At 36.0% G+C, this 25,384-nt stretch overlaps 3 protein-coding genes across 7 annotated transcripts; 1 reads left to right on the top strand and 2 right to left on the bottom strand.

Moving 5' to 3' along the window:
* Nucleotides 1–3,259: 3,259 nt before the first annotated feature.
* ebi (transducin beta like ebi) lies at nt 3,260–5,910 on the bottom strand. Of its 2 annotated transcripts, none has more exons than XM_014237945.3 (3): nt 5,550–5,910; nt 4,420–5,486; nt 3,260–4,341 (listed from the first exon to the last, which is right to left on the bottom strand). In XM_014237945.3, the coding sequence occupies exons 1-3, from the start codon at nt 5,605–5,607 to the stop codon at nt 3,496–3,498; spliced, it is 1,971 nt and encodes a 656-aa protein (XP_014093420.3). In that variant the 5' UTR covers nt 5,608–5,910; the 3' UTR covers nt 3,260–3,495. The 2 variants fall into 2 exon arrangements, with proteins under 2 accessions (XP_014093420.3, XP_036231561.2); XM_036375668.2 differs by having other exon boundaries at nt 5,587–5,910.
* Nucleotides 5,911–6,039: 129 nt separating this feature from the next.
* AP-2alpha (adaptor protein complex 2, subunit alpha) lies at nt 6,040–14,699 on the top strand. Of its 4 annotated transcripts, none has more exons than XM_014237944.3 (11): nt 6,040–6,141; nt 7,574–8,051; nt 8,970–9,181; nt 9,242–9,435; nt 9,497–10,160; nt 10,230–10,417; nt 10,516–11,142; nt 11,215–11,488; nt 11,544–11,827; nt 11,898–12,102; nt 12,168–14,699. In XM_014237944.3, exons 2-11 carry the CDS (start codon nt 7,988–7,990, stop codon nt 12,243–12,245), a joined length of 2,790 nt encoding a protein of 929 aa, XP_014093419.2. In that variant the 5' UTR covers nt 6,040–6,141; nt 7,574–7,987; the 3' UTR covers nt 12,246–14,699. The 4 variants fall into 4 exon arrangements, with proteins under 4 accessions (XP_014093419.2, XP_014093418.2, XP_069962443.1 ...); XM_014237943.3 differs by lacking the exon at nt 6,040–6,141 and adding an exon at nt 6,343–6,479; XM_036375640.2 differs by lacking the exon at nt 6,040–6,141 and adding an exon at nt 6,578–6,829.
* Nucleotides 14,700–15,552: 853 nt separating this feature from the next.
* Nucleotides 15,553–19,548, bottom strand: Polr1B (RNA polymerase I subunit Rpl135). Its single transcript, XM_014237958.3, has 6 exons — nt 19,250–19,548; nt 18,150–19,191; nt 17,631–18,088; nt 17,115–17,572; nt 16,650–17,057; nt 15,553–16,570 (listed from the first exon to the last, which is right to left on the bottom strand). Exons 1-6 carry the CDS (start codon nt 19,316–19,318, stop codon nt 15,637–15,639), a joined length of 3,369 nt encoding a protein of 1,122 aa, XP_014093433.2. The 5' UTR covers nt 19,319–19,548; the 3' UTR covers nt 15,553–15,636.
* Nucleotides 19,549–25,384: the final 5,836 nt, after the last annotated feature.

The raw sequence follows: 25,384 nt of genomic DNA, 5'->3' as shown, positions 1-25,384 counted from the left end.
ATGGATAATATGATCCGAAACTCTTTGAATCAAGAGAGCGCTGTAAAAGTCCACATTTTTTATAACATTTGACAGTGGTGCCGCTGTGGAAAGAAATAAGTTAGGGAATTTTTATTACATTTTTTGGGAATTTGTAATTTCCACACCACCGCTGAGGTATACAAAAGGCGAGTTACCGAAGTTAGTTTTGGGTGCTCGGTTCCCCCGTAGGCCTATATCACCCATATAGGTACAAAATAAAATTACAATAATTTCCAAAATTCACAAATAATATAAAAATATAGAAAATTTATCATATAAGATAAAATTTAAAATTTTATAAACAAAATATCACATTCACATATAATAAAGCTGTGGACAGCAAATATTTAAAATAAATAAATAAATATAACTAATGCCTAATATTTACATATTTACATATATAGAAAATATCCTACACCCAGTTTTCAGTAATAATTAATTATTTAAAACTATAAGGACCGAAAAGAAAATAAGAGCTTTGAAAATAACTCAACTTTATATATTTACATATATGAGAAAAAAATTCAAAAAATAAAGTTTTCACACATATGCTTCCGTAGGGATTTGAAGATATTTTACCACCTACTCAATTTTATTTTATATATAAACACTTATACAAATATTTTTAATTAACAATACCACATTAACTATTGCTGCTTCAGCATTAAACTTTCTGACGAAAAATAATGAACTGGTTTTGTCAGTTAATTTTAACGGGATTTTATCTGGCAGTTCATTGTTTTGGTTGTCATCTGTTCAGTAGCTCATGAACTCGTGGTTTTTCTTGGCAGCACTGAAAGTTCATGAGCTCTCTCGAAAGGCAAAGAGAGGAGTTTCGGATCATTTTATCTATGGTTCCCCAGGAGGCCTATATTCACCCATATAATATATACACTTCTAAAACAATCTACTTTTCATAACAATTATTCAGGTACATGAATCAGGTTCATGAATATTAATTACATTAACAATAAAAGTTGAAATATTCAACTTGATTTGAACAAAAACGAAAATAAATATATAAAAATCAGGTACAATTCAATTGTATTCATGAACAAATATAAGTGAAAACAATCTACTTGTAATAATTTTAGCAAAAACAAAAATATATATAAAAAATTAGGTGCAATTCAGTAACAATAACAATAATCAAAACAAACTACTAAGTAATAAATAATATTTACAAAATATTCAAAATCACCCACAGCGAAATACTAAATAAAAAAAAACCCTATCAAAGGATTTGTGGTGGAGAGAAGGGTCCTATACTTGGTACACGAAAATACTTAGAAAACAAAAAAATATGTAATAAGCGTACAAACCTAATCACAAAAATTCTCATTTCAAAATCATAGATCCAGGTAACTATGGTGGTTAATGCGGTCTTCGGATAAACATTTTGACAAATATAAAAGAATTCAGACTGACAGACATATATGTAAATTCCGGCACATATAGGCAGACAAACGGACGTGATTATTTATGTGTAACACACAAGAACTTAATGTTTTTGAAATCACTTTGTTTCACTTTTTTGTTAAAAGCATTTACTAAGAAATATGTTCTAATTCTAATGAATAGACATTTTATAGTATCGGAATTACAATTTTCACAACAATAGTATGGTTCTACGTCCACCATTTTTTCAAATAATAATTGGGAAAAGCCGATCCTGTGACAAGTTGAATCAAAATGTTGTGTATAAATATCTTCGATTTTTGACAGAAAATCTATAAACTCAGAGGGTGGTTTTACTATATGGCAATTACTATATTGCTTTTCTGAAGTGAAGAAAAATTCTTCTTCAGTAATACCACCATCAAATATTGGCAAAGGCATTAAACAATTATGTTGTTTAAAATATTTATAATACAAGTATCCGCAGAAATATACAGAAGCATTTTTATGCAGAAAGCTGCTTTCGTCTAAATCCACATTTACCTCGATTTGTATATTTTGAAATGAGGTATAATTGGTAGGTCTTGGTAAACCTTGAAATGTTTGCCAAGAGGTGTTTTGAACCAAAGCGTCGTTACAGGCGCTTTGGAGGGAGCTATTACAAAATGACTCACACTGGTCAACTGGCAAGAGTTCGCAATTCCCTTTGTCTACATTTCAATTCATAGAATTTACAAACCGTTACACAATAATATATTTGATAAAATTGGAAACATTTAATAATATTTCAATACAATAAATATTAATTTAAATAATAATATGTAAATTTAATCTTTAGGAATTAAAACAACTAAAAAATATTTGAATATGGAATAAAAACATTCTTAAAGTTATAAATTTTAGAACATAACACGGCAGCACACTATAGCAGATTTCTGTCATTTGGACGTTTTAGTAGTAGAATATTGTTTGGCAACCCGTACAAAGTGTGACTTTAGTAGCAGAATATTGGTTGGCAACCCGTACCAAGTGTGATTTTAGTAGTAGAATTTTCGAGGCAACCCGTACCAAGTGGGATATTTTTGCATGTGTATTAGTGAAAATCTTAGGATTTGTTACTTGTAGATTTATACAATGGGTTCATAATAGAAGTGTTTTTGCGGAATCATAGCAAAACTCATTCTTGGCAAAACTAATACGAAATGGATGAAGCTAAATGGGCAATCACGGAGCAACTTGGTTTCCAGGCACAATTTAACTGTAAAGTGAAGGAACATTTAACGAAATTTGTTGTCCATCATTTCACAAACAAATGTGTGATTCTAATTACACAGTACGGGGGTCTACCAAATTTATACATGGTTCAATTTGATGCGAACGATGGCCATGACGAACGCATGTCAGCTTTGGTAAGGCAGAAGTTATCAATGCAAAATATTTTATAACTTTTTCTCAATTAGAATATATCCGAGCTACACACGTCGGTGCCAGTGACCATAAAATGCTTATTAGGTGTTGACAAAATGGAGATACGCGCCGGTATACAGTTTTTAATCAACAGAACTAAACTAAGCCAATGTAAAACTGATATTGTAATTACGCTTGGACTAAGGGAAACTAACGGAGATGTCCTTAAAGAAATAGCAGACATTCTCCATAGAAAAGCGTTGTAGAATTTCTAAATATAATCATAAAATAATTTTGTGGTAATAAAATAGTTTTTAAACACAAAATACTATGTTATATATATAATAATTATATTTATAAAAACAAAAAATATATTAATATCAATGACGTTTTATTCTTAATTCTCATAGAGAACAAATAACACGCGGTCAAATTGATGATTACAAATATTTATTGAGCGAAGCATAGTAAACAAAACTCAAAACAGATTGACCATATCATCATATTATCTTACAAAATTATTGAAATATACTAAATATTGTACTTTGAAATCTACATCAAAGCTTATAACTAATGTTTTGCGTTTTATGATTTGTTCTTTCAACATAAAATGTTCGAATTTCTTCTTATAATAATTGCTCATATATTAGAGAATAGTTAAACTATATTTTAGATTTTTCTTAAATCCAACACAAAAACGCTGCCATCCGAAGCGCTGGCACCCACTTTAGTGCCCTTGGAATTCCAACAGACCTCAAAAATACCACCTGTGCCTTTGTAACTGTGTACTAACTGTCCAGACTGAGTACTCCAAATATGTACACATTTATCAAAACTTCCCGACGCTAAATATTTACCGTCTGGACTAAATGCTACCGAATAAACAGGCTCTGTATGTTTCGTAAGAGTATGAATGCATGTGCCACGCTCAACATCCCATAGACGTACAGTGGAGTCAAATGACGCGGAAGCAAGTATTAGATTCGTGTTAGGATTTTGTGTTCCGGGTCCAGTGGGAGACCATTTGATTGTATAGATTTCCTTAGAATGTGCTTGTAAATCATGACAACATTTGTCTTGCTTCATACTCCAAATTTTCAGTGTCATATCGTCCGAGCAGGAAGCAAGCAATTGACCTTGTGGGCACCATTTTATGGCGTTCACCTCATTAGTATGACCTTTAAATGTTTTAATGGGCATATCTGAGCCAAGGCGACACACATGGATACGTTGATCAGTACTGCATGAGGCGAATGATACGTTTGTTTGCCAATCGACATCCAGTGCAGGTGCATTGTGGAAAGAAAATTGTTGGTTACATTGTCCGGTTGAAGCATCCCAGATTATAGTGGTCTTGTCAACACCTGCCGATAGTATATAATTACCCCGTTTATTCCATTTTAATGCAAATATTGGACCCTTATGTTGACCCAGAGTTGATGCCAAGCGACCATCGGTTTTCCATATGCGTGCGTAGCCATCATAACTCCCTGTAGCTAGCAAGGTACCATCGCACTAAAACAAATATGTTTTTAAATGTGTACATTTCTTTTGGTAAACAATATAATCTTTAAAGCATTTACGTGTACTTACATTCCAATCTAACGATGTAACGTCTTTGTTGCTCGGAACTTCGGCGCCTCCCTTTTGAATGCAATGGCGTAAAACTAATTGATTAGGGCTACTGGTTGCATCAGACATATCCCATATGCGTGCAGTGCTATCACCAGAACCACTTGCTAGAAGGTCTCTACTAGGGTTCCAAGCACATATGAATACTTCGCTCTCATGTCCACGGAGAACTGTTGCCTTAGAGGCAGGTATCTCAATACCTTGATCGATATCCATTGGCTCTGTTCCTGTTGTTGAAGCAGTATTACCCAATTGTATTTGGGCCAAAATATCAGAGTTGCCTGCAGCATTGTTATTATTAGCAGTGCTGCCGGTAGAGGTAGTTGTGGTACAGGCACCTGAAATATTTGTTCCAGTTGCTGAACCAGTTACTACTGCATTTGTGGTTGTTGTTGGTTCATTGACATTAGCGTTAGTGCCTGCGTTAATGCCGTTATTGACATTTGTATTTGTTGTAAGATCATTTGTGGCTAAAGAGGTGCCAGATGTTGCTTCCGAGGGGTTGACCTTTTTATTTCCCGTTGAAGGTGTGTCACTAGTTGTTCCAGCAGTAGAATTAGCAGTTCCAACGGATGGTGCACCAGATGTTGCGCTATTTGCAGCTGAATTAGTATTGCCATCAGTTTCATTAGAATCAGCAGATGCAGGAGCTCCTCCCGCCTGTTGTTCATTGTTTGTCGTAGCTCCAGGAGTACTGCCCTCGGATTTTACTTCCGATTTTACGACACCACCTGTGGTTGTTGACGATGCAGCTGCGCTATTGCTGTCTGCACTAGCTTTGCCAGGCTCCGATTTTACTGATGTTGGTTTTGGTGGCTTTACTTCGGGCATAACGGCATCAATTAAACTTAATCCTTCAACTGAACGACCAGCTTCACCATCCTCCCCAACGCTCCATTCAACTTCTGTATACATTAAACCTTTTTGAAGAATGGTGAGAAGAGCAGCTGGTGGTACCAAAGCGCCATTTATGTTGCTTTGTGAAATGTGAGACTCCACACCAAACACAAAAGCCGAATGTACAAAACCTATTACATTTTTATATGTTTAAAATTTTTATAATATTAAGTGGGTAATATAACATATTTTACCGGATTCTTGCAGGTATCTATAAACCAAAAAGTTTACCTCGTCGCTGGAAAAACTCATTTTGTGGATATACTTTACTATGTTCCGGCTACACTTTTTTCAATGTCCTTTTACTAATATATTTCCTCAAAACTTTTTCTCCCGTTTATTATACTTAATTATCGTCTCAATTTTGGAGATATTTATTTAGGCTTATGCATAATTTGAGACATACATAAAATAAATTAATTCTGTGGATTTAACACTTAAATAATTTTTGACGTGTTATTAAGATTTTATGTTACGTAGTTAAGTTAGCTGTGAATACGTTAATTATTGATGTCACATAATGGCAATCTCAAAAATATAGCGTATTACACGTAACACTAATAAACAAATCAGGATATATTTAGTATTATCTGACTTGTGATGATTTTTCTAATTTTACATATAATTAATTTATAAATTTTTACATGCAACATACAAAAGTTGGGCATCATTTAGGCGCCGGTCTATTGTGACTTGTCCTCCTTTGTCAAGAGTTGCTAATATTCGTTGAATGGCAGCACTGCTGAGGAAAAGCGAAAATCAGAGAAAACTGTGCAAAAAGTCAACGTAAGGAAAAATCAATAAAAATTTTCATTTTCACTAGTGGTGTATTGTATTTTATGCAGAAATTTTGTTAAATAAATTACCTGAATCCTTAATGGAATTTAAAGTGAATTAAATAATCAATTATACACGAATATATAAGCTATAAGAAAAGTGGTTTTGCTACGCCCATTTTGACCGAATAGGCCAGAGTCACAGAAAGAAATTGAAATTATTGTTAAATAAGCCGTCGTGTCAAAGTCGCGATCGGTGTCGCCTACTTCGATGCTGTAATCTATAAATCTTAATTCAAGACGTATTTGTTAACATTGCGGTCACCAGTTTGAAATAATAAATCAAAAGTAAGGCGTACAAATAAATTGAAAGTGCACGTTTGTTAAAGATTGTTTTATTACAACTATTTCGCCTTCGTCATCGCTTAATGCAGTTAGGGGCGTGCAGCTAAAAGGCGATAGGGTCGTATTAGTAAAGCGATATAATAGCACTTGCTATATAAAAGAAAAATATTTATGCCATTAGCCGAAAAATTAAACTACTAGAATAACGAAATGAGAAAACTTCTATCAGTTATTGAAATGTGCTATGTTCAAAAGCCGGTTAATTATTTGTGACTGAATTTGAAAGAAAAATGATTCAACTTGCATTCTTTATGCTTGTAGTGTATACCGATATAAGTATATCTGATAGTAAGGTATATTAAACTGTGCCAACTTCACATTGCATTTATTGTTTATTTTGAGATTTTTATGAACGTTGCATTTAAAAATAACGATTGCTAAATGTATTAACTACATAAATTTTTTTTTTTATAATTATACAAACTACAAAAAACAATAAGCACATATTGTATATCACAAATATATTTGCAAATGTATATTTGTAACTAACATTTAATTACTTAACACACGTCCAGATGTAAAATTTAATTTTTTTAAAAGACTCAAGTATCGAAAATTTTTCTATTCCTTAGAAATTTTATTTCTAATAAAATATTTCCCAATGATACGATTTTATAAATGATTGTTTTATGACTAACATAATCATTTAGGTATATAATCATTTGTCGTCGTAAGTGTTATTGAACGAGGATTGACGGAAACATTAAGTAAACATACATTATATATGCACAGGGAATATATGTACATATGTATATACAAGTTTAAATAAAGCGAAGTTGAAACGTTTTATATATTTTTGGCAAAGAATCGCATATAGTATTTTTTACTTTATTTATTTATCAATTATATATGTGTTGGTGATTATAGGGTCAATAAGCGACTTAGTCGTCTCCTTGTGTAAATATGTATATATAAACTATATACATTTATGTACATATATACAAGAAAAAATATTTTAATTATTGAATTAAGTTATAATAGAAGCACCACATAAGGTTTAATTATCTTTGTTATTGTTCTTTTATATCTCTAAAAAGGCCGATTTCAACGCACAGCAAATCACTGCTTTTGTTAATCAGCCAGTCGCTAGTACCGGGCGCAACTAAATTCAAACTACAGCAACTCGGCAGGCATCTTATCTGCCTTGCTGCTGCCTCTGCGTTTATTAGCGAGCACATCGAAACCAATACTCTAAGGCGGATTACGAAAGTTTCGCCATTTGTGTATTAACACATAATATTCAACTGCATAAATAAACGCCGGCGATATACATAGTAGTATTATTTTGAAAAGATTCGTTCGGGTTTACTACAACATTTAAAGTTAAATCATAGCAGCAGGCTCGGCAGCATCAACCAGATTCTCGGAATATTGTTGTTCAACACAAAAGTAAAGGTTTCTTATCGAAGTAGTTTTGCAGTAAATCAGCGAAAATTAATAAATTAACCACTATGGCACCTGTGCGGGGGGACGGCATGAGAGGTTTGGCGGTTTTTATATCGGATATAAGAAATTGTAAGTATTCCAAAAGCGTTGAAACTTTCCAACACAATCGGACATTTCTTTTTCTGATAAGTATTTATGTACATGTACTCACAAACATACATACATGTGCACACAAAGAAATTTATTTAATTTAAATGGTATTTGTATCGCAGGGGCGTAAAAGCACTTCTAAATTGTAGAATGAAGCGTTGCAAGAATTGCTGGTCAGCGACATTTTCCGCTTTAATTTTTATTTCACTGATTTACAGTAACATTTGTGGTTCTCTATAGGCGTATTTTTGGTGTCGTAAACGATCGGAGAAATTATATCGTAATATGTCACACAGCAATTTCCCGTAGGTAAACAATTGTTCCTATGCTTTATTATGTGTTTGCTGGCGCAAATTTTGAGCAGTAAGTGGTTGGTACTGCTTGGCGCCAAGTTTTTAAGAATTGATTGGCATATCACGATGCAGAGGACGCATTTTAATTGAGTGATAGCAATTGAACAATTTAATGTTTGTCACATTTATAACGAATATACATACACGTAACTAATAATATACACATTCTTCGTATGAACCGTACACATTTATTTTAATGAATGCTTCAATTTGTGTCACATACAAAAATTACTTTACTTTATTATTAAAAGTCGTAGAAATCGTAAAAAATAGTACTTACAAAATACTAACAAATTTTTAGTACAATTTTTTATGGAAATCCTCACATTCGCATTCGTAATATAAATGAAAGTACGTTATTTTATAATTAGTTGTGAAAATTTTAAATGAAATTTATAAGTAATTTCTCTGCTACAATTAGAAGTAAAAGTATTATACATTTCTCTTTTGAAGGCTCACAATCTCCTTTTAGAAATTAATGTGTTAAATTCATAAATCCACACATAAATTATTAATAATATATATATGTATATATATTGAATAGGTAAAAGTAAAGAGGCCGAAGTGAAGCGCATCAATAAGGAGCTCGCCAATATACGTAGCAAATTCAAAGGGGATAAGACGCTTGATGGCTATCAAAAGAAGAAGTATGTGTGTAAGCTATTGTTTATTTTTCTACTGGGACATGACATCGACTTTGGCCACATGGAGGCGGTCAATTTACTCTCTTCAAACAAATATTCCGAAAAGCAAATTGTATGTATTATGAACTATATATAATTTACAATGAAATATCTTCATATAATATATTTTTAGGGCTACCTATTCATTTCGGTCTTAGTGAACACCAATAGCGATTTAATACGCTTGATCATACAGTCGATCAAAAATGACTTGCAATCCCGTAATCCTGTTCATGTGAACTTGGCACTGCAGTGTATTGCTAATATTGGTAGTCGGGATATGGCTGAATCTTTCTCGAATGAGATACCAAAGTTATTGGTATCAGGGTGAGTAGCTTCTTCTCTTGTAAACTTTGGCTGTGTCATTTTGTATTTTTATTCACTACAGTGACACAATGGATGTTGTAAAACAATCGGCGGCGCTTTGTCTTCTACGTTTATTCCGTTCCAGTCCAGATATAATACCAGGTGGTGAGTGGACTTCCCGTATCATTCACTTGCTCAATGATCAACATATGGGCGTCGTGACAGCGGCCACTTCCTTGATTGATGCTCTTGTTAAGCGCAATCCAGATGAGTATAAAGGTTGCGTAAATCTAGCCGTTTCGCGCCTCTCACGCATCGTTACAGCCAGTTATACGGATTTACAAGATTACACATATTATTTTGTGCCAGCGCCATGGTTGTCGGTGAAGTTATTGCGCTTGCTACAAAACTACAATCCGGTAACTGAAGAGCCTGGTGTGCGAGCACGTTTGAATGAAACACTGGAGACTATCTTGAATAAGGCGCAAGAACCACCGAAGAGTAAAAAAGTTCAACATTCGAATGCCAAGAATGCAGTGTTGTTCGAGGCTATTAACTTAATTATTCATAGTGACAGTGAGCCGAATTTGTTGGTTCGAGCCTGCAATCAATTGGGACAATTTTTGAGTAATCGCGAGACAAATTTGCGTTATTTGGCATTGGAGTCAATGTGCCATTTGGCCACGTCAGAGTTTTCCCACGAAGAAGTAAAGAAACATCAGGAGGTTGTCATTTTATCTATGAAGGTAAGTCTACAAGAGCTCAGTTGTATAGTCTTACAGATGTTTATGGCTATTTTTCACATTCATCTATAGATGGAAAAAGATGTTTCGGTGCGCCAAATGGCCGTGGATTTGTTGTATGCCATGTGCGATCGTGGCAATGCTGAGGAAATTGTACAAGAAATGCTCAATTACTTGGAGACAGCTGACTATTCCATACGCGAAGAAATGGTGCTTAAAGTGGCGATATTGGCTGAGAAATACGCTACTGATTACACTTGGTATGTAAATGACAATAAACAAAAAATAATGCATGGCAATACCTTATATCCTTAACTTGAAAAGATACATTTTAAACTGAAATATCTCATTTGGATAGGTATGTGGATGTCATTCTCAATCTTATACGTATTGCTGGCGATTACGTCTCTGAGGAGGTGTGGTATCGTGTCATACAGATTGTAATTAATCGGGAAGAAGTTCAAGGCTATGCAGCCAAAACCGTTTTCGAAGCTCTGCAGGCGCCAGCTTGTCATGAAAATATGGTTAAAGTAGGTGGATATATTCTAGGCGAATTTGGCAATCTGATCGCTGGTGACTCACGCTCCGCTCCGCTCGTTCAATTCAAATTGTTGCACTCGAAATATCATCTTTGCTCACCTATGACACGCGCATTATTGCTATCTACCTACATTAAATTTATAAATCTATTCCCTGAGATACGCACCAACATCCAGGAAGTGTTTCGTCAACATAGTAATTTACGCTCTGCGGATGCCGAGTTGCAACAGCGTGCAAGCGAATACTTACAATTGAGTATTGTGGCATCGACTGATGTTTTGGCGACTGTGCTAGAAGAGATGCCATCATTCCCCGAGCGAGAAAGTTCGATTTTGGCCGTTTTGAAGAAGAAGAAACCTGGCCGTGTGCCCGAAAATGAGATACGCGAGTCAAAGAGTCCAGCACCAAATGCGTTGGCGCAGAATAACGTAATCGTAAATCACAAGTACGTATAACATAATGGATTTCGTTTGTTCAAGGCTTAACATAATATTTCAAAAATTATATCAAATGACAGAGTAAATAGCAATGCCAATGCAGACTTGTTAGGTTTGAGCACACCACCAGCTGGTTTAAATAACACTGGAGGCAGTGGAACTTTAATCGATGTATTGGGCGATATCTATGGCAATAACAATGCGGCGACTTACAACACCAAGAAGTTCCTTTTCAAGAATAATGGTGTGCTTTTTGAAAACGAAATGCTGCAAATCGGTGTCAAGAGTGAATTTCGACAAAATCTTGGGCGTTTAGGCTTATTTTATGGCAATAAGACACAAATACCTTTGACGGTAAGTATATTGTTTATTTTTAATTTTCTCTTAATTAATATCATTTGTTATGTAGAATTTTATGCCAGTACTCCAATGGATCGCAGAGGATGCATTGAAGCTTAATGTACAAGTAAAACCTGTTGACCCTACACTGGAAGCTGGCGCACAAATTCAGCAACTACTCACCGCTGAATGCATTGAGGACTACGCGGATGCACCCACAATTGAGGTGAATTTCCGCTATAATAATGTGCCACAGAAATTCAGCATAAAGTTGCCACTGACGTTAAATAAATTTTTTGAGCCCACGGAAATGAATGGCGAGTCATTTTTCGCACGATGGAAAAATTTAGGCGGGTAAGTTGAGCACATGTGTTACTTTTCCAAAGAGTATACGACTCTATATTTTTATTATCGTATCATACAGGGAACAACAAAGAGCACAAAAGGTCTTCAAGGCACAGCAGCCATTGGATCTCCCGGCTGCGCGCAATAAGCTTATGGGATTCGGTATGCAACTATTGGACAATGTGGACCCTAATCCCGATAATATGGTGTGTGCGGGCATTATACACACACAAACGCAACAGGTGGGCTGTCTGTTGAGACTGGAACCGAATAAACAAGCGCAGGTTTTTGATTTATAAATTTCTATGGATTTGAATTATTCTTAACCTAAATTTCGAATTAATTGCAGATGTTTCGACTCACTATACGCGCTAGCAAAGAAACAGTTACCCGCGAAATATGTGATCTACTTTCAGATCAATTTTAAACAAAACTAAATATGAACGACCTTCTATGCGTAGGTTAAAAAGTAAATATTCAATAAAAAAAACAATCTAAACTGATTAAGACTCTACTTTAGCGCTTGCATAGGCTGCGGTTATTAAGCAAAGAACAGACAGAGATACAAAAATGTGTAACGAAAATTATAAGAAATAACTACTATCTATTATTTAGCACAATTCACAAATCTAAAGGCAACCCTTTTTATCAATATATACATACGTAAAAAGAGTATAGAAAGAAAATTTCAAATGTGTGAACAATTGTATAGCTTTTGCAAAATATTAGCATAACAAATTGTGAACAGTTTTTGTTTACAAATTTAGTTTTCCATGTGTGTGAGTGTGAAAGTGTTACGAAAACTCCGGATCGTTAAAATTGCGTTTAAATTACTAGATCCACAACTGAATGATTGACAGTTTAATGTTTGTTTACCATTCATTCTAACCACACCATTTCAAACCACAATTTCACATTTCAAACAAAATAATAGTAATCGCAATGTTTGTTCGTTAAGAATTAAAATAGAAACATGAAATGTAATACTGAAAATTCATGGAAATCGATCAGATATAAAACGATGCAAGCATATTATTTTAAGTTGAATCCTAAAATTGTTGAACAAAGCAACCTATGCGAATAAATATGTAATTAATTAATTTTACATAAAAATTTGTTTGCTTAAAAATATGTTTGAAGGAAAACAATAATAATCAGTAGAAAACGAAATGTATAAAGGAAACAAGAAAAATAGCAATACTTTAAAAAAAAAACAAAGAATAATAGAAATACAACTTTATCTCTAATACAAGAAGGGGCGTAAGCGTGTTGCTCGTCGCTATATGATATGCCGAGAAGTATTCAATGAAATTGAAAGTTAGAAAGCGTGTATTCCTCTATAAATCGACTTGGCTTTCATTAGAAAGGAGTAAAGAATATACTGTATATACCTTTAAAATATATGAGTTCATAATACTTAATATGAATAGTTAAAAAGGAGGTTTTGTTGTAATATATAAATATCAGACAAAACTTTTGTTATCGTTATATCATTATAAACTTCAGTAACTACTATTTAATACTATACTATCGCAAGTATATGCATGCATTGATGTAAAGGAATTTAAATGAATTTAAATAATCTCATACTAGATAAATAATCTCACAGGCATGTTAAAAACCATGGATTTGCAGAACAAAATAATATTAAAATATATTTGTTTGTTGGTGTTTGTGTTGTGCGATTAAGCGATTTTTGTATAATGCATATTAACTGATATGTTTTCTCTTTTGCCTAATATTGTTATGAACTAACATAGCAGTACCGTATTTTTTATGGTTTAATAAACAGTTGACTTAGATGTAGTTGATATATCCTTTATCGTTAGGTGTCAGAGCTTTAATTTATCAATATTTGCAACAAAACGAAAAAAATCATATAATATGTTTGAAATTTCGATTAAAATTACTAAAAAGCATTCCAAAAAAAAAAAGAATTAATTAATTAAAATTTCGATAACTGATTTTTTAATAAAACATAATAGTAAAGATGTTTGAAAAAATATGATTACTTAATCGCATAACCCACATATTTTGTACAAACTCATGAACTCAAAACACCTAGTGGCAAAATATACAAGGCAGGCATAACGTGCCGCTAACAATTTATCGTTATTACAATATATTTATGTATATTATTATTGTATTTTTTTCATGCATTTAATGTATTGTAGTATAAATGTTCACAATCCAAATCTGTGCAACCTAACGAAAGAAATGTTCTCCTGCTTTTTGTACTCATTACGTTTTCATAATGATAAATAGTTGTAAGTTTACGAACAATTAAATGTTAATATGTTTTGTATTATTATATGTTTTTATGCATAATATATATAATCAACAATTTGGATTATGAACTATTTGATATTGCCGTTAAATGCAAATTACATAATATAGCGTATTCCCAAGTAGTGCTATTTATCGTATTGCTATAATAGTGTCATAGTATTAATACAGTTATAAACTTGTTTTTTACTCGAAACACTTTTATATATTACATTTTTTTGATCACAGCACTCTGACAGATCGCCTTAATGTAATATTTATATTTGCAGTTCGATCAGTTGTTTCTGTTTATCACTTTTTTCTGATTTGGGCAAAGGCGAACGTTGCAAATACAATGACTTACAATTAAATAATGTAGTAATTAATCGCTCACACGTTCCGCTTTAAAGCTGTGTAATTTTAATAGTAGTTGAATAGTATCAACTACGAAAAACAGCACTACTTGTGAACTTCATAATAGTATTAAATGTAGTATTTGTCAAATCGTCTATATTTAATGAAGCTAGTTAAGCTACGACGTTAAAAGCATTATGCTACCAGGAAAACGAATAACCAAATTCAATAAAGTATATAAACCTTATGTGAAAAATCTGCAGCCCACGAGTTATATTTACATATATATATATAGTTCTAAATGCCGCCAATAATCATACTAATACTTAATAATTTTTCACTCTACAATCACATAACACTCTGAGCTTCAGTCAACCAACCAACTACGCCACCTTTTTTTCGGGTTGGGAAATATCAATAACTATACCCATAATTTTTTTTCTTCTGTACTATATTACTACATAAACACATAGCTATATTATGACTAGCAATTACTCAGTTTATAGTGTAATGGGAGCTTCAAAGTTAAATTTTAATTTAATTGTAGCAGCAGCATGTTATGTACAGTTAAACACACCTAAAACACCTACCACAATAATATATTTGTATGTATAGAGAATTTATATTTGTATTTATATTACAAATATAGATACACATATTATTAAGTTTTTGAATATCTGATTTGTATTAAATAAATATTAATTACATGCAAAATAATACAATAGTAATAAATAAAAATTGTTGGTAAAAAATTTGCGTATAATTTGGCAAAAAATTGAATGTTGAACTACAAGTGGAACTTCACAGCTATAAATAAAAACATATTCGAAACAGTTTATGAATTATCGTAATAAAATAATTCTATATTATTGTATATTTAAACACATATATTTAATAAAAATACAAACCAGAAATATACATAAAAGAAAAGTGTGTGTATTGAAATTTTTTGAATATTTTAGCGGCACAAATAAGTTAAGTAATGCTAAGTGACTATCTTAACGGCCAATATGTTTTTTTGTCGCTTCTTATTATTTTAGTTCAAACAGGAAATTAGTATAATAACTAATATTATTTTTAATTCTACAAACGATATTTTATAAAAACACAAGCAATTTTATTATATAAATTTAAGAAATTACTTTCTTTATTATAACACTTTTTTGTTTACACACATTTTTATGCATATTCATTAAACATTAGATAGTCATCAACTTAAATCTCGCATTTATGTTCACCGAACTTAGCTCGGTTACTAAATATTTGAAAGAGAATGGTATTTCAATGTATCCCACAGCAGCGCCATCACCGCACAAGCGGCATGTGTCCGGCATCGATTGTAATTTACCAGTCTCTGTGCGCTTAATAATCTTCTTCAGCGGTGCTAATATACTGCCACATTTGCTGCACACTAATGTATGCGTCTTATCGGAGTTGTGGAAAAGCCGATCTTGCAGCAGAAAGGCGGCGCCATGTGATATTAAAGCATCGCGTTCCATCTCACCGAAACGTACACCACCACCACGTTTACGACCCTTTATGGGCTGTTGTGTTATGGCATCGACGGGACCAGTTGAACGCACCTGCCACTTGTCGAACACCATGTGACGCAGCCGCTGATAATGTACCACGCCAAAGAATATGTCTGCCGTCATTTCACGGCCATCTACGCCGGAGTAAAGGCGTTCAGTGCCGTAGTAATTATAACCACCGGCCTCTAGTAAGCGTCCAAAATAATCGATTGCGGTGTGTTTCTCCGAAAAGCGGAATGGTGTTGCATCGTGTACGAGACCATGTAAGGCAGCACTTTTGCCCGCCATTGTTTCGATCATCATAGCTATTGTCATACGCGAAGGGAAACCGTGAGGATTGAAAACAATGTCTGGTATAAGTCCGGTTTCACTGAATGGCAAATCCTCGGCCGGATAACGTTGTGAACAGATGCCTTTTTGTCCAGCACGTGAAGCGAATTTGTCTCCTATTGTGGGTGGACGTGGTATGCGTAGAGTTACGCATACCATACGGCGTACGTTCGCCTTAAAGCTGCCGCAATAGCGTACGCTATCCACAACGCAATCTTCCTTTTCGTCTAATTTTACAACTTTATATGTGGAGGTGTCAGCGTCAAAGTAACTATATTTAGTAAAAAAAAAAAAACAAAAATAAAAAAATTTTACAAAAGTATATATATCGCATGTTTCATTGTATTTACCAGTAGAAAGGGCAACCATGCCAAAGTTTTGTGCCAGCATGTGGCAAACCGTCATTGTCCAATATCTTATTCAACTCTGGCAAATGTGGACTACGCACAAAATAACTTGCACCATCCAATTCGATGAATTTCGATTTATATATGCTACCATATGCGAAGCCACGCTCATGTGCAGACTTGTTTATTATCATGGCATCCTCCATATCGTAGCCGGTGTATGAAATAACTGCCACTATAGCGTTGGTGCCCATGGCAAAGTCATCGAGTTGAACATTGTCGTGATGCACTGGTCGGAAGAGCGGTGTTGTGGGCGTTTGCAAGCGGTACAACTTGTTAGCTGCCTGCTTGGGCCAGTTAAGACATGGCGTGCCCATAGTTTGCTTACCCATCTGACACTGATACATGTTTCTGCGAATTTATTTAAATAAATAATATTTTTTTTTGACATTTTATTTCAAAACATACCTTGGCGATTGATTGTAGTCCGGCATTGGTATTAGATTTGCCAAGTTGCTAAGAAATTCGGTCTTTGACAATTCCATATGTGTTGTGAAGCCAGGATAAAACTCTTTCAAATCAATGGCAATATCCATGTACACTTGCTCCAGCGAGCCAATGTATTCAATTTTTCCAAGCGCTAAATTCTTCACTGGACGCATTAGGCGTGCTGGTCCAACAAAAAGAAATAAACCTGGAAACTGGCCCTTAGCTTTATAAGGTATGTAGGCAATTTCCATCATTTCAGGTAGGTGTCCTTCAATCTTTAGCAAACGCAGTTTATTTACTATTTTGTCTGCATCTGCTTGGCGAATGTGCCCTAACAGTCTGCCTTCCAGAAAGACAGCAAATAACTTGGCATTTGAATCGTAGACTTCCGAATCTAACGGTATCATGCCCATTTCTATTAGGTATTTGGGTATAGCCTATAAAAGATATAAAAAAGTTTGGTAAAAATTTTTATTTTCAGTATAATTTACAAACCTTAACTAGCTCTTTTTTCGGTATGCACGATATGCGACAAGATACAGTCAAGTGATTAAGCAAACCACAAGGTGCACCATCAGGCGTATGGACGGGACAAATGTAGCCCCAAGCATCCGGTAACAATTGACGTGCTTCGGTTGTACGCATTGTGGTAAAGTATGAACCACGATGTACTGCACGAAAATGTGACATGTAACGAATGCGATTTATATTTTCTGCCATCACAACCAAACCAGAATTCTGCATCAGACCCAATCCAGAACGCGAAGGCGCATTACCGGTAGCGAGGAAGGATTCCATGGCGTGCGAAACCCCGCCTGCAGTTCGTAAACAATTTATAAGCAGAGTTGGGGTTATGAGCGCGTCTGGGGCTTCTAAACGTCGAAGTAAATACTTTTTCGCATATTGTAGCCATAGTTCAATACGATCAGCTAAAAATTTCTGATACAAGTGACCTAAAATGTGAAAAAACTTAAATATTTCCAGGTAATTTAGAAAAAAATACAAAATACTTACCAGAAAGTAGAACCTCTTGCATCATAACCGAATCTACATTTTCGATTTTATAGTTTCCTTGTGCACATTGAAACAATTTTTGCACCATAAATACTAACATATCGAACTTTTCTCTATGTGTTTTCAAGTGTATGAGTATTCTTTCATTTAGAATGAAGTCAGTAATATTTGCATCGGTTTTCCATTCGGGCACTTCAGGGAATTTTGAACGGAAAATCTTTCCCAAATAAGATTTACAATCCTTATGCGTATGCAATCCCTCACCGTGCACATCTCTAAGCATTGTCTGTACACATGATACATAATACTGATCTTTTTCATAACCACGTACTAGGTGGCAGTAAATCTGTTCATCAGTAAAGTCCATCAAACAGCGTAATATAAGACATATCGGTATATATGACATCATTTTCATTTGGGAAAACATAAGTTTTGCAGTTCCGTTGTTGAGAAAGTGTAATACATTGTTATATGAGGTCTCATCTTCTCGCACTGTGCGCACCATTATGCCAATTTCACTAAAATTTGCACCGCGATCTTTCCATGAGGAGCGTTTCACTGCGATTGGGTAATTGCGTCTACTCATCAGCAACATACGTATAATACGTTCATTGCCTTTAATGATAAATATTCCTCCCCATTCAGTATCGTGTTCGCCATGTTTTACCATTTCCTCCGGCTTGAGTGAACCGATATTGCACGCACTAGACTTAAGCATTATGGGTACCTCACCGAGATCAACATCTATTGGTGCCTTCTCCAAACCGCTAACTGTCCATCCCACACGCACAGTGCAAATACCCATGTATGAGGTATGTAATTGTCTTGACTCTGTAGGGTATGTCAAACGATTCTTCACATCTATTACAGCCATAGGTACTTGTGGACGAGCAATTTGTATGCTTTCTATACGGAGTTCTATTTGTTCGCCAGCTGGTGTTTTAAAGCTAACTGGGGTCATATACTTTGCACAATTCGTCAAGCCATCGGTTAACATTTCATTGAAGGAATTCAAATGTGGTGCTCCCAAATTTTCTAAATGCTAATCGAAATTGGGAGAAATGTTACAAGTTTCATACAAAGAATTAAAAGTAACTTACCTCATTGAGTTTATCTGGGAATTTTTTAAAGTCGGGACGACTATTTGTAAATGTCGGATATAATTTCATTATAAAGCGTTTTATTTAAGTGTTCAATTCCAAAAATCACATTTAAAATTAAAAACAAACGTGAAATGAACGAAATGTTATCAAAATGTCAAAATAGTCGCTCGCTCGCACGTGTTGTGGCAGCGAAATATGCATAATTTCCCTGGATGCAACACAATCATTTGTTTTTTTGAACAACAGGTATAAAATGATTCGATTTTCTTAATTCAAGATATCGTATTTATAATAATTTTGAATAATACTAAAAAGTTATATCATTTCTATTAACGACAGTTTTCGAATAATGGGAACTATGACGTTCTTATTGTTTTATTGATAGAAATTACTAAACGAATAATTTAGAATGCTGCAGAGTTAAAGTCTTTAAACAAATACAATTTCTGGCATTATGTAAAATATTACCAGGATTTTGCTATAGAAAGATATAACATTTGTGGTTATTCTTGAGTTCGAACCACTTCACGTTTTTATCTATTAAGCTAAATAACAGTGTTTAATACTAGACCGGTATGGTTATCTGTAAAAAACTTCAATTAGCGTCCAGACTTAAGACAAGGTCGAGCCCAAAAATTGTTCACTAAATAGCTTAAACACAATACGGACCGTCGGACGAATTTTCGCAGAGTGTTGCCGCCGTGTAAAACACAATACGGACGATTTTCGTCGCAGCTAGTGTATATTCCGCGCTCAAATATATCACAATAAATGACAAAACCAAATATAAACAATCTTAATACTTTGACGCCGCTGTCGGCGATAAAAATTAGAAATAGCTCTATCTCAAAAATCGTCATGGCGGTCGAAATTCGCCGCCGTTGCGTATTGTGTTCATCTTCATATACAATCGTGTGTTCTAATCACCGACGGCGTCGCTGCGTACGACGAGTTTTCGTCGTCGCCCATACTGTGTTTAAGCTTAAAAGTCGTCATACACGACAAACATGTGCTAGAGCTGCAAAATCTACCGATAGTCGGACCACTCGATAGTTTCGATAGTTTAAAAAGATACTATTTACTTATGTTTCGTTGGTTTAAATTAAGAGACCTTGGCTGTATACAATTCATGTTTATTAAATAATCATTAAATTTATTTATAAAACAAAACATGAACTATAACGGAAAATACAAGAACATTACTAAAGTTGCACATACAATTTTTCATGTTACCATATAAACTGCTACACTACTACATTTTTTATACATTTACAAATGTAATATAAGAACAAGAAATTTATACTTAACATACGTTTCAGTTGAATACTGTAATACTCAATTCACTTGTTGTTGTTTAAAAATAATAGTTTGATGACTTTTTTAGCTTTTAGTGCCGTTATCCTATCTAATATTAGCAATTCATCATGGCCAAACATTTTCTCCGACCTTGTAGAAGTAATTTATTAGAAAGTGAGCAGCTAGATTTTGCTTGTGATTAACATGGCAGTGAATAAATTTTTCAGTAAGATAATGCCCCAATCCACGTGGCAAAGGAGACAAAGGAGTTCTTTAACTTCCGACAGACTCAATTACTTCAGTGGCCTGCATGAGTACATACATATAAGGTTGTCAAACTTTCCGCTTTTTTGCTCTTCATTCAATGCTTTATAAAAAGTGTTACAGTGATCGGATTTAGTTAAAATATGCGCCGTTTTGTTCGATGATCTGTTTCCATCTAGACGGCAACTTCATAATACCTTCCTCGTAGAAGCCCCCTCCTTATTTGCGAAGAATTCGGACAGCCACTTTTCACAAGCCTCTTTTGAGTTCAACTTCACACCACCAAGAGCATTCGCAATGGACAGGAACAGCTGGTAATCACTTGGCGCTACGTCCGAGCTCCCGTAGCTTCTGACGAGTCATCAACGAAGTGTGTGGTCTGGCGTTGTCCTGGTGGAACACTACACCCTTCCTGTTGGCCAATTCTGGACGCTTCTGGTCGATCGCCTGCTTCAAGCGGTCCAGTTGTTCGCAGTAGATGGTAGAATTAAGCGTCTGGCCATATGGGAGCAGCTCATAGTGGATGATTCCCTTCCAATCCCACCAAACACACAGCAAAACCATCCTGGCCGTCAATCCCGGCTTAGCCACTGTTTGGGACGATTCACCGGCCTTCGACCACGACCGTTTTCGCTTGATATTGTCGTATGTGATCCATTTTTCGTCGCCAGTCATCATCCGCTTCAAGAATGGGACGAGTTAGTTCCGTTTCAGCAGCATATCGCAGGCGTTGATTCGGTCCAGAAGGTTTTTTTGCGTCAAATTATGCGGCACCCAAACATCAAACTTTTTTTTGTATCCAGCCTTCTGCAGATGGTTCAAAATGGTTTGGTGACTAACTCCCATCTCCTGGGCGATGTCACGAGATGTTATATGCCGGTCTAACTCGATGTATTCCATGATTTGATCGGTATTTGTCGTCACAGGTCTTCCGCCGGCTGGCTTATCCATGGTGTCGTTTTCACCGGCTCTGAATCGTCGAAACCATTCCTCCGCGGTTCGAAGTGATAGAGTACCATCCCCCAAAACACCATTAATCTCACGGAACGTTTCTCTAGCGGATTTGCCTTTAACGAAGGAAAACTTTAAAATAGCGCGAATTTCGGCGTTAGTGAACTCCATGTTTACACGTCTATAACTGTTGAACGCAATATCCAAACTAATCATGCATAGCGTTGTTTTGTAGGTTATGTCAAGACCTTTCAAATTATGTATAGTGTTGCCAGATACGAGCTCTGTAGCGCTTTGTACATAGCCGCGAAATTCAAAAGACAAAAAAGCGGAAGGGAGATATTTGACAACCTTATATATTGTGAAATTCGGTCACAACAGAATGTTCACATAATATATTTCAATTTCCTAATTTTATTCTCCAAATTCAGGTGTAATAAATAAAATAGAGATTACTTGACACGGTTCTTTATACATATTAAAATATGGAGAACCGTGGCGTTAAAAATGCGGAATTGCGGCCGCATATAAGAATAAGTAAGATTATGTGCAGCCGGCTTTTCAATACAATAGAAATTCTTACCTAATTGTAAATATTTCCGGAACATTCCTTCTAACACATCCAACAGCTAAATAAAGCGTAAAAAATAATTTGAAACCCGCCCACGCAACCAAGCCAAGAATGAAAAGATTATTTTAAGGCTACCAATTGGACTACATATTTTTTATTACCAGACTATATCATAATGTAGCTAAACTAAATAAAATTTTATGAAAATTGTTAGTAAGTCAAAGTAAGTTAAGGCCCAATCCATTGATAGTCAAAATAAACTATTGATAGTGAAACGAAAATAAAACTATCGATAGTCCCATCGATTGTTTTGCAGGTCTAGTATGTGCGCAAGTGAGATTTACTCGTGTTTGGGCTTGTGTGCACACATTTGCTCATTGTTGGTATAATGTGATGTATAAATACAGTGGAGTGCATAAAAATGCTATTATAATAAATTTATGTAAGAATTATAGATAGATAGATTAGTTGTGAGGTATGCACCGCGACCTATGGTCAATTGTGCCCTCCCCTAAGTCATATCGACTCATCTAGCCCCAGCATGTTGATAAACTCCAATATTCTGCTGGGTGCTAGTGAAGCGATATAATCCCTGTTTGGAAACATGGACCCTAGGGCCTTGATTCTGCGGCTGCAGACTGTTGTACAGTTCATTAACAGATGTTCTGGGGTTTCCGGCTCCATGTCACAGAACCGGCAGTTTGCAGAAGAGATTAAGCCCATGTTGAATAGGTGCTTATTGAGCCTGCAATGGCCAGTGTAAAACGCGACAAGCAGCCGTTATTTGTTCCTCGGGAGATTGATTACGACTTTAAACCGCCGTTTGCGGTCATAACCCCGCCTTAGCAACTTAGCATGGCGCATGCCTTGAAGTTGTTGCTATTGCCTCTCACTGCCTGCTGTTTCCTCCCTACGGATCAGCTCTTTAATGGTATGTGTGACCAACCGCTATGCATGGTACAGGTCCTACCATTTTTGTGTAGGCTGCAGAACGGCCCAACTCGTCAGCCAGTTCGTTCCCGGCTATACCCCTGTGGCCAGGCACCCAAATAAGGTGCACACGGTTGTGGTCTGATAAGCTGTTCAGCCGTTCTATACACTCCTGAACTAGAAGCGATCTGACCTCATAGGCAGAGATCGCTTTTAGTGCCGCCTGACTATCGCTGAGTATAGCAATACTTTTATTGCGATAGTTGCGTTGGAGGTTTATCTCTACACACCGACTTATAGCATAGACCTCGGCTTGGAAAATGCTCGGAAAACTTCTCATGCGAATGGAGAGTTTGGTGCTTGGCCCAGCGACCCCTGCACCAATCCCTTCCGCCGTTTACAAGTCGTCGGTGTACCACTTGATAGTGCTTTCCCTTAGCAGCAGGTCCATTGATGAATCATTCCATTCTGCCCTGCTGCCAAGGGTAACTTTTTACTTCTTAGTGAAGCTTAATACTTTGGTAATGCTGTCCCTTGGGAGAAGGGCCAGTGGCATTTCCTCACTTAGCGCCTTCATCTGCTGGGACGAGATTACCTTCCCTCTGCTGCCATTTGGAGCAGAGTCTGTTTGGCTGTCTGTTTGATTACCATATGTAGCGGTGTAAGTTCTAGCATTACTACCAGTGCGGCAGTCGGACACGTACGCATTCCGCCCGGTGCGCAGATGAAGGCAAGCCTTTGCAGCTTCGACAGTTTAAGTCCTATCGAAGTCTGCGATGTTTAAGAAATATCAAAATATCCCTGACAGCGGATTCCATTGCTAGTTAGCAGCTCAAGGAGATCGTCCACAACTAGGCTCCAAAGTAGGGGTAGTACGTAGTACGGCTGGGATCCATGTGCGTACTGGTGCTGCCACACTCCTTTTCTTCAGTGCTTTTGACACGCTTTCGTGAGACGTATTGTCAAAAGCACCTTCGATATCAAGGAAGGTGCATAACATCACCTCGCCCCCATCTAACGAACTCTGGATCTCCGAGGTTAGCTGACACAGAGCAGTATTTGTTGATCTGCCTGCTCTGTCTCTTCGATCGTATTTCGTGGTCTATGATCTTTTCCATACTCTTGAGCAGGAAGGGAGTAACACTGATTGGCCTGAAGGATTTCGCCAATGAGTAGTCTTTCCTTCCTACTTTGGGTATGAAGATTACCTTTGCAGTGCGCCATGGTTCTGGGATATATGCCAGCGCTAGGCTATCCCTCATCAGCCGAACAAGCTGGGGCAGTAGTACCTGCTCCCCCTGTTGCAGAAACGCTGGAAGGATGCCATCCGCACCCGGAGACTTATATTTTTCAAAGGAGGCCAAAGCCCACTTGATGGAGTCTGCAGTGAAGAGCTGTTTTGCGACTATACAGTCTAAGCGTGATGGTATAGGTCCCATCCGTCTTTTAATTGCTGGTACTGTGTCCGTCTTGCCTCTAGCCAGAGCCTTGCTGCCTCTGGCGTTGAGGAGACGCTTTCACACAGCTTCTTGAAGCTCTTCTGCTTCCTAATCTCCTTATTGTAAGCAGTTAAGCTGCACCTATAATCGTCCCAGCTTCCGGTGCGCTTAGCCTTGTTAAATAGCTTGCGTACCGCTTTTCTTAATTTTGAGAGTCTACTAGACCACCAGGAGCAGTTGCGACTCTTGGTGGTTGTCTTTAGGGGACAGCTGCTGTGATATGCCTCTATAATGGATTCGCTTAGAGCAGACAATCTGCTTTCCTATCCAGAAGCTGTAGCACTTCTATCTAGTGCTAGCATCACTCACCCCAGTTGGGAGATGCCGAAAATGTCTTGCGACTTAAGCCTCTGCACCACGGCAAGGTGCCTGCCATTCGCAGAGGTATAAAAAGTAACAGTGATTTATCAGCTCCAGATTAATCGAATGAATATCCGAGTATTTTTTCAAAAAGCGAATGAATTGCATTGTATTTCCTGTCCTGATTAATTGAACCATTAATCGCTTAATTACTAATTTAATCAAATCTTCTTCATATCAAAACTCGGGCTACATCTCGCTTCAATATTGACCAATCCGGCATCACTGCTCGTGAACAAAAGAACCTTGCCAATTCTTAGA

The sequence above is a fragment of the Bactrocera oleae genome, chromosome 3 (genome assembly GCF_042242935.1).
Source record: "Bactrocera oleae isolate idBacOlea1 chromosome 3, idBacOlea1, whole genome shotgun sequence".
Lineage (NCBI taxonomy): Eukaryota > Metazoa > Arthropoda > Insecta > Diptera > Tephritidae > Bactrocera > Bactrocera oleae.
This window is presented reverse-complemented; position numbering and strand designations above follow the sequence as displayed.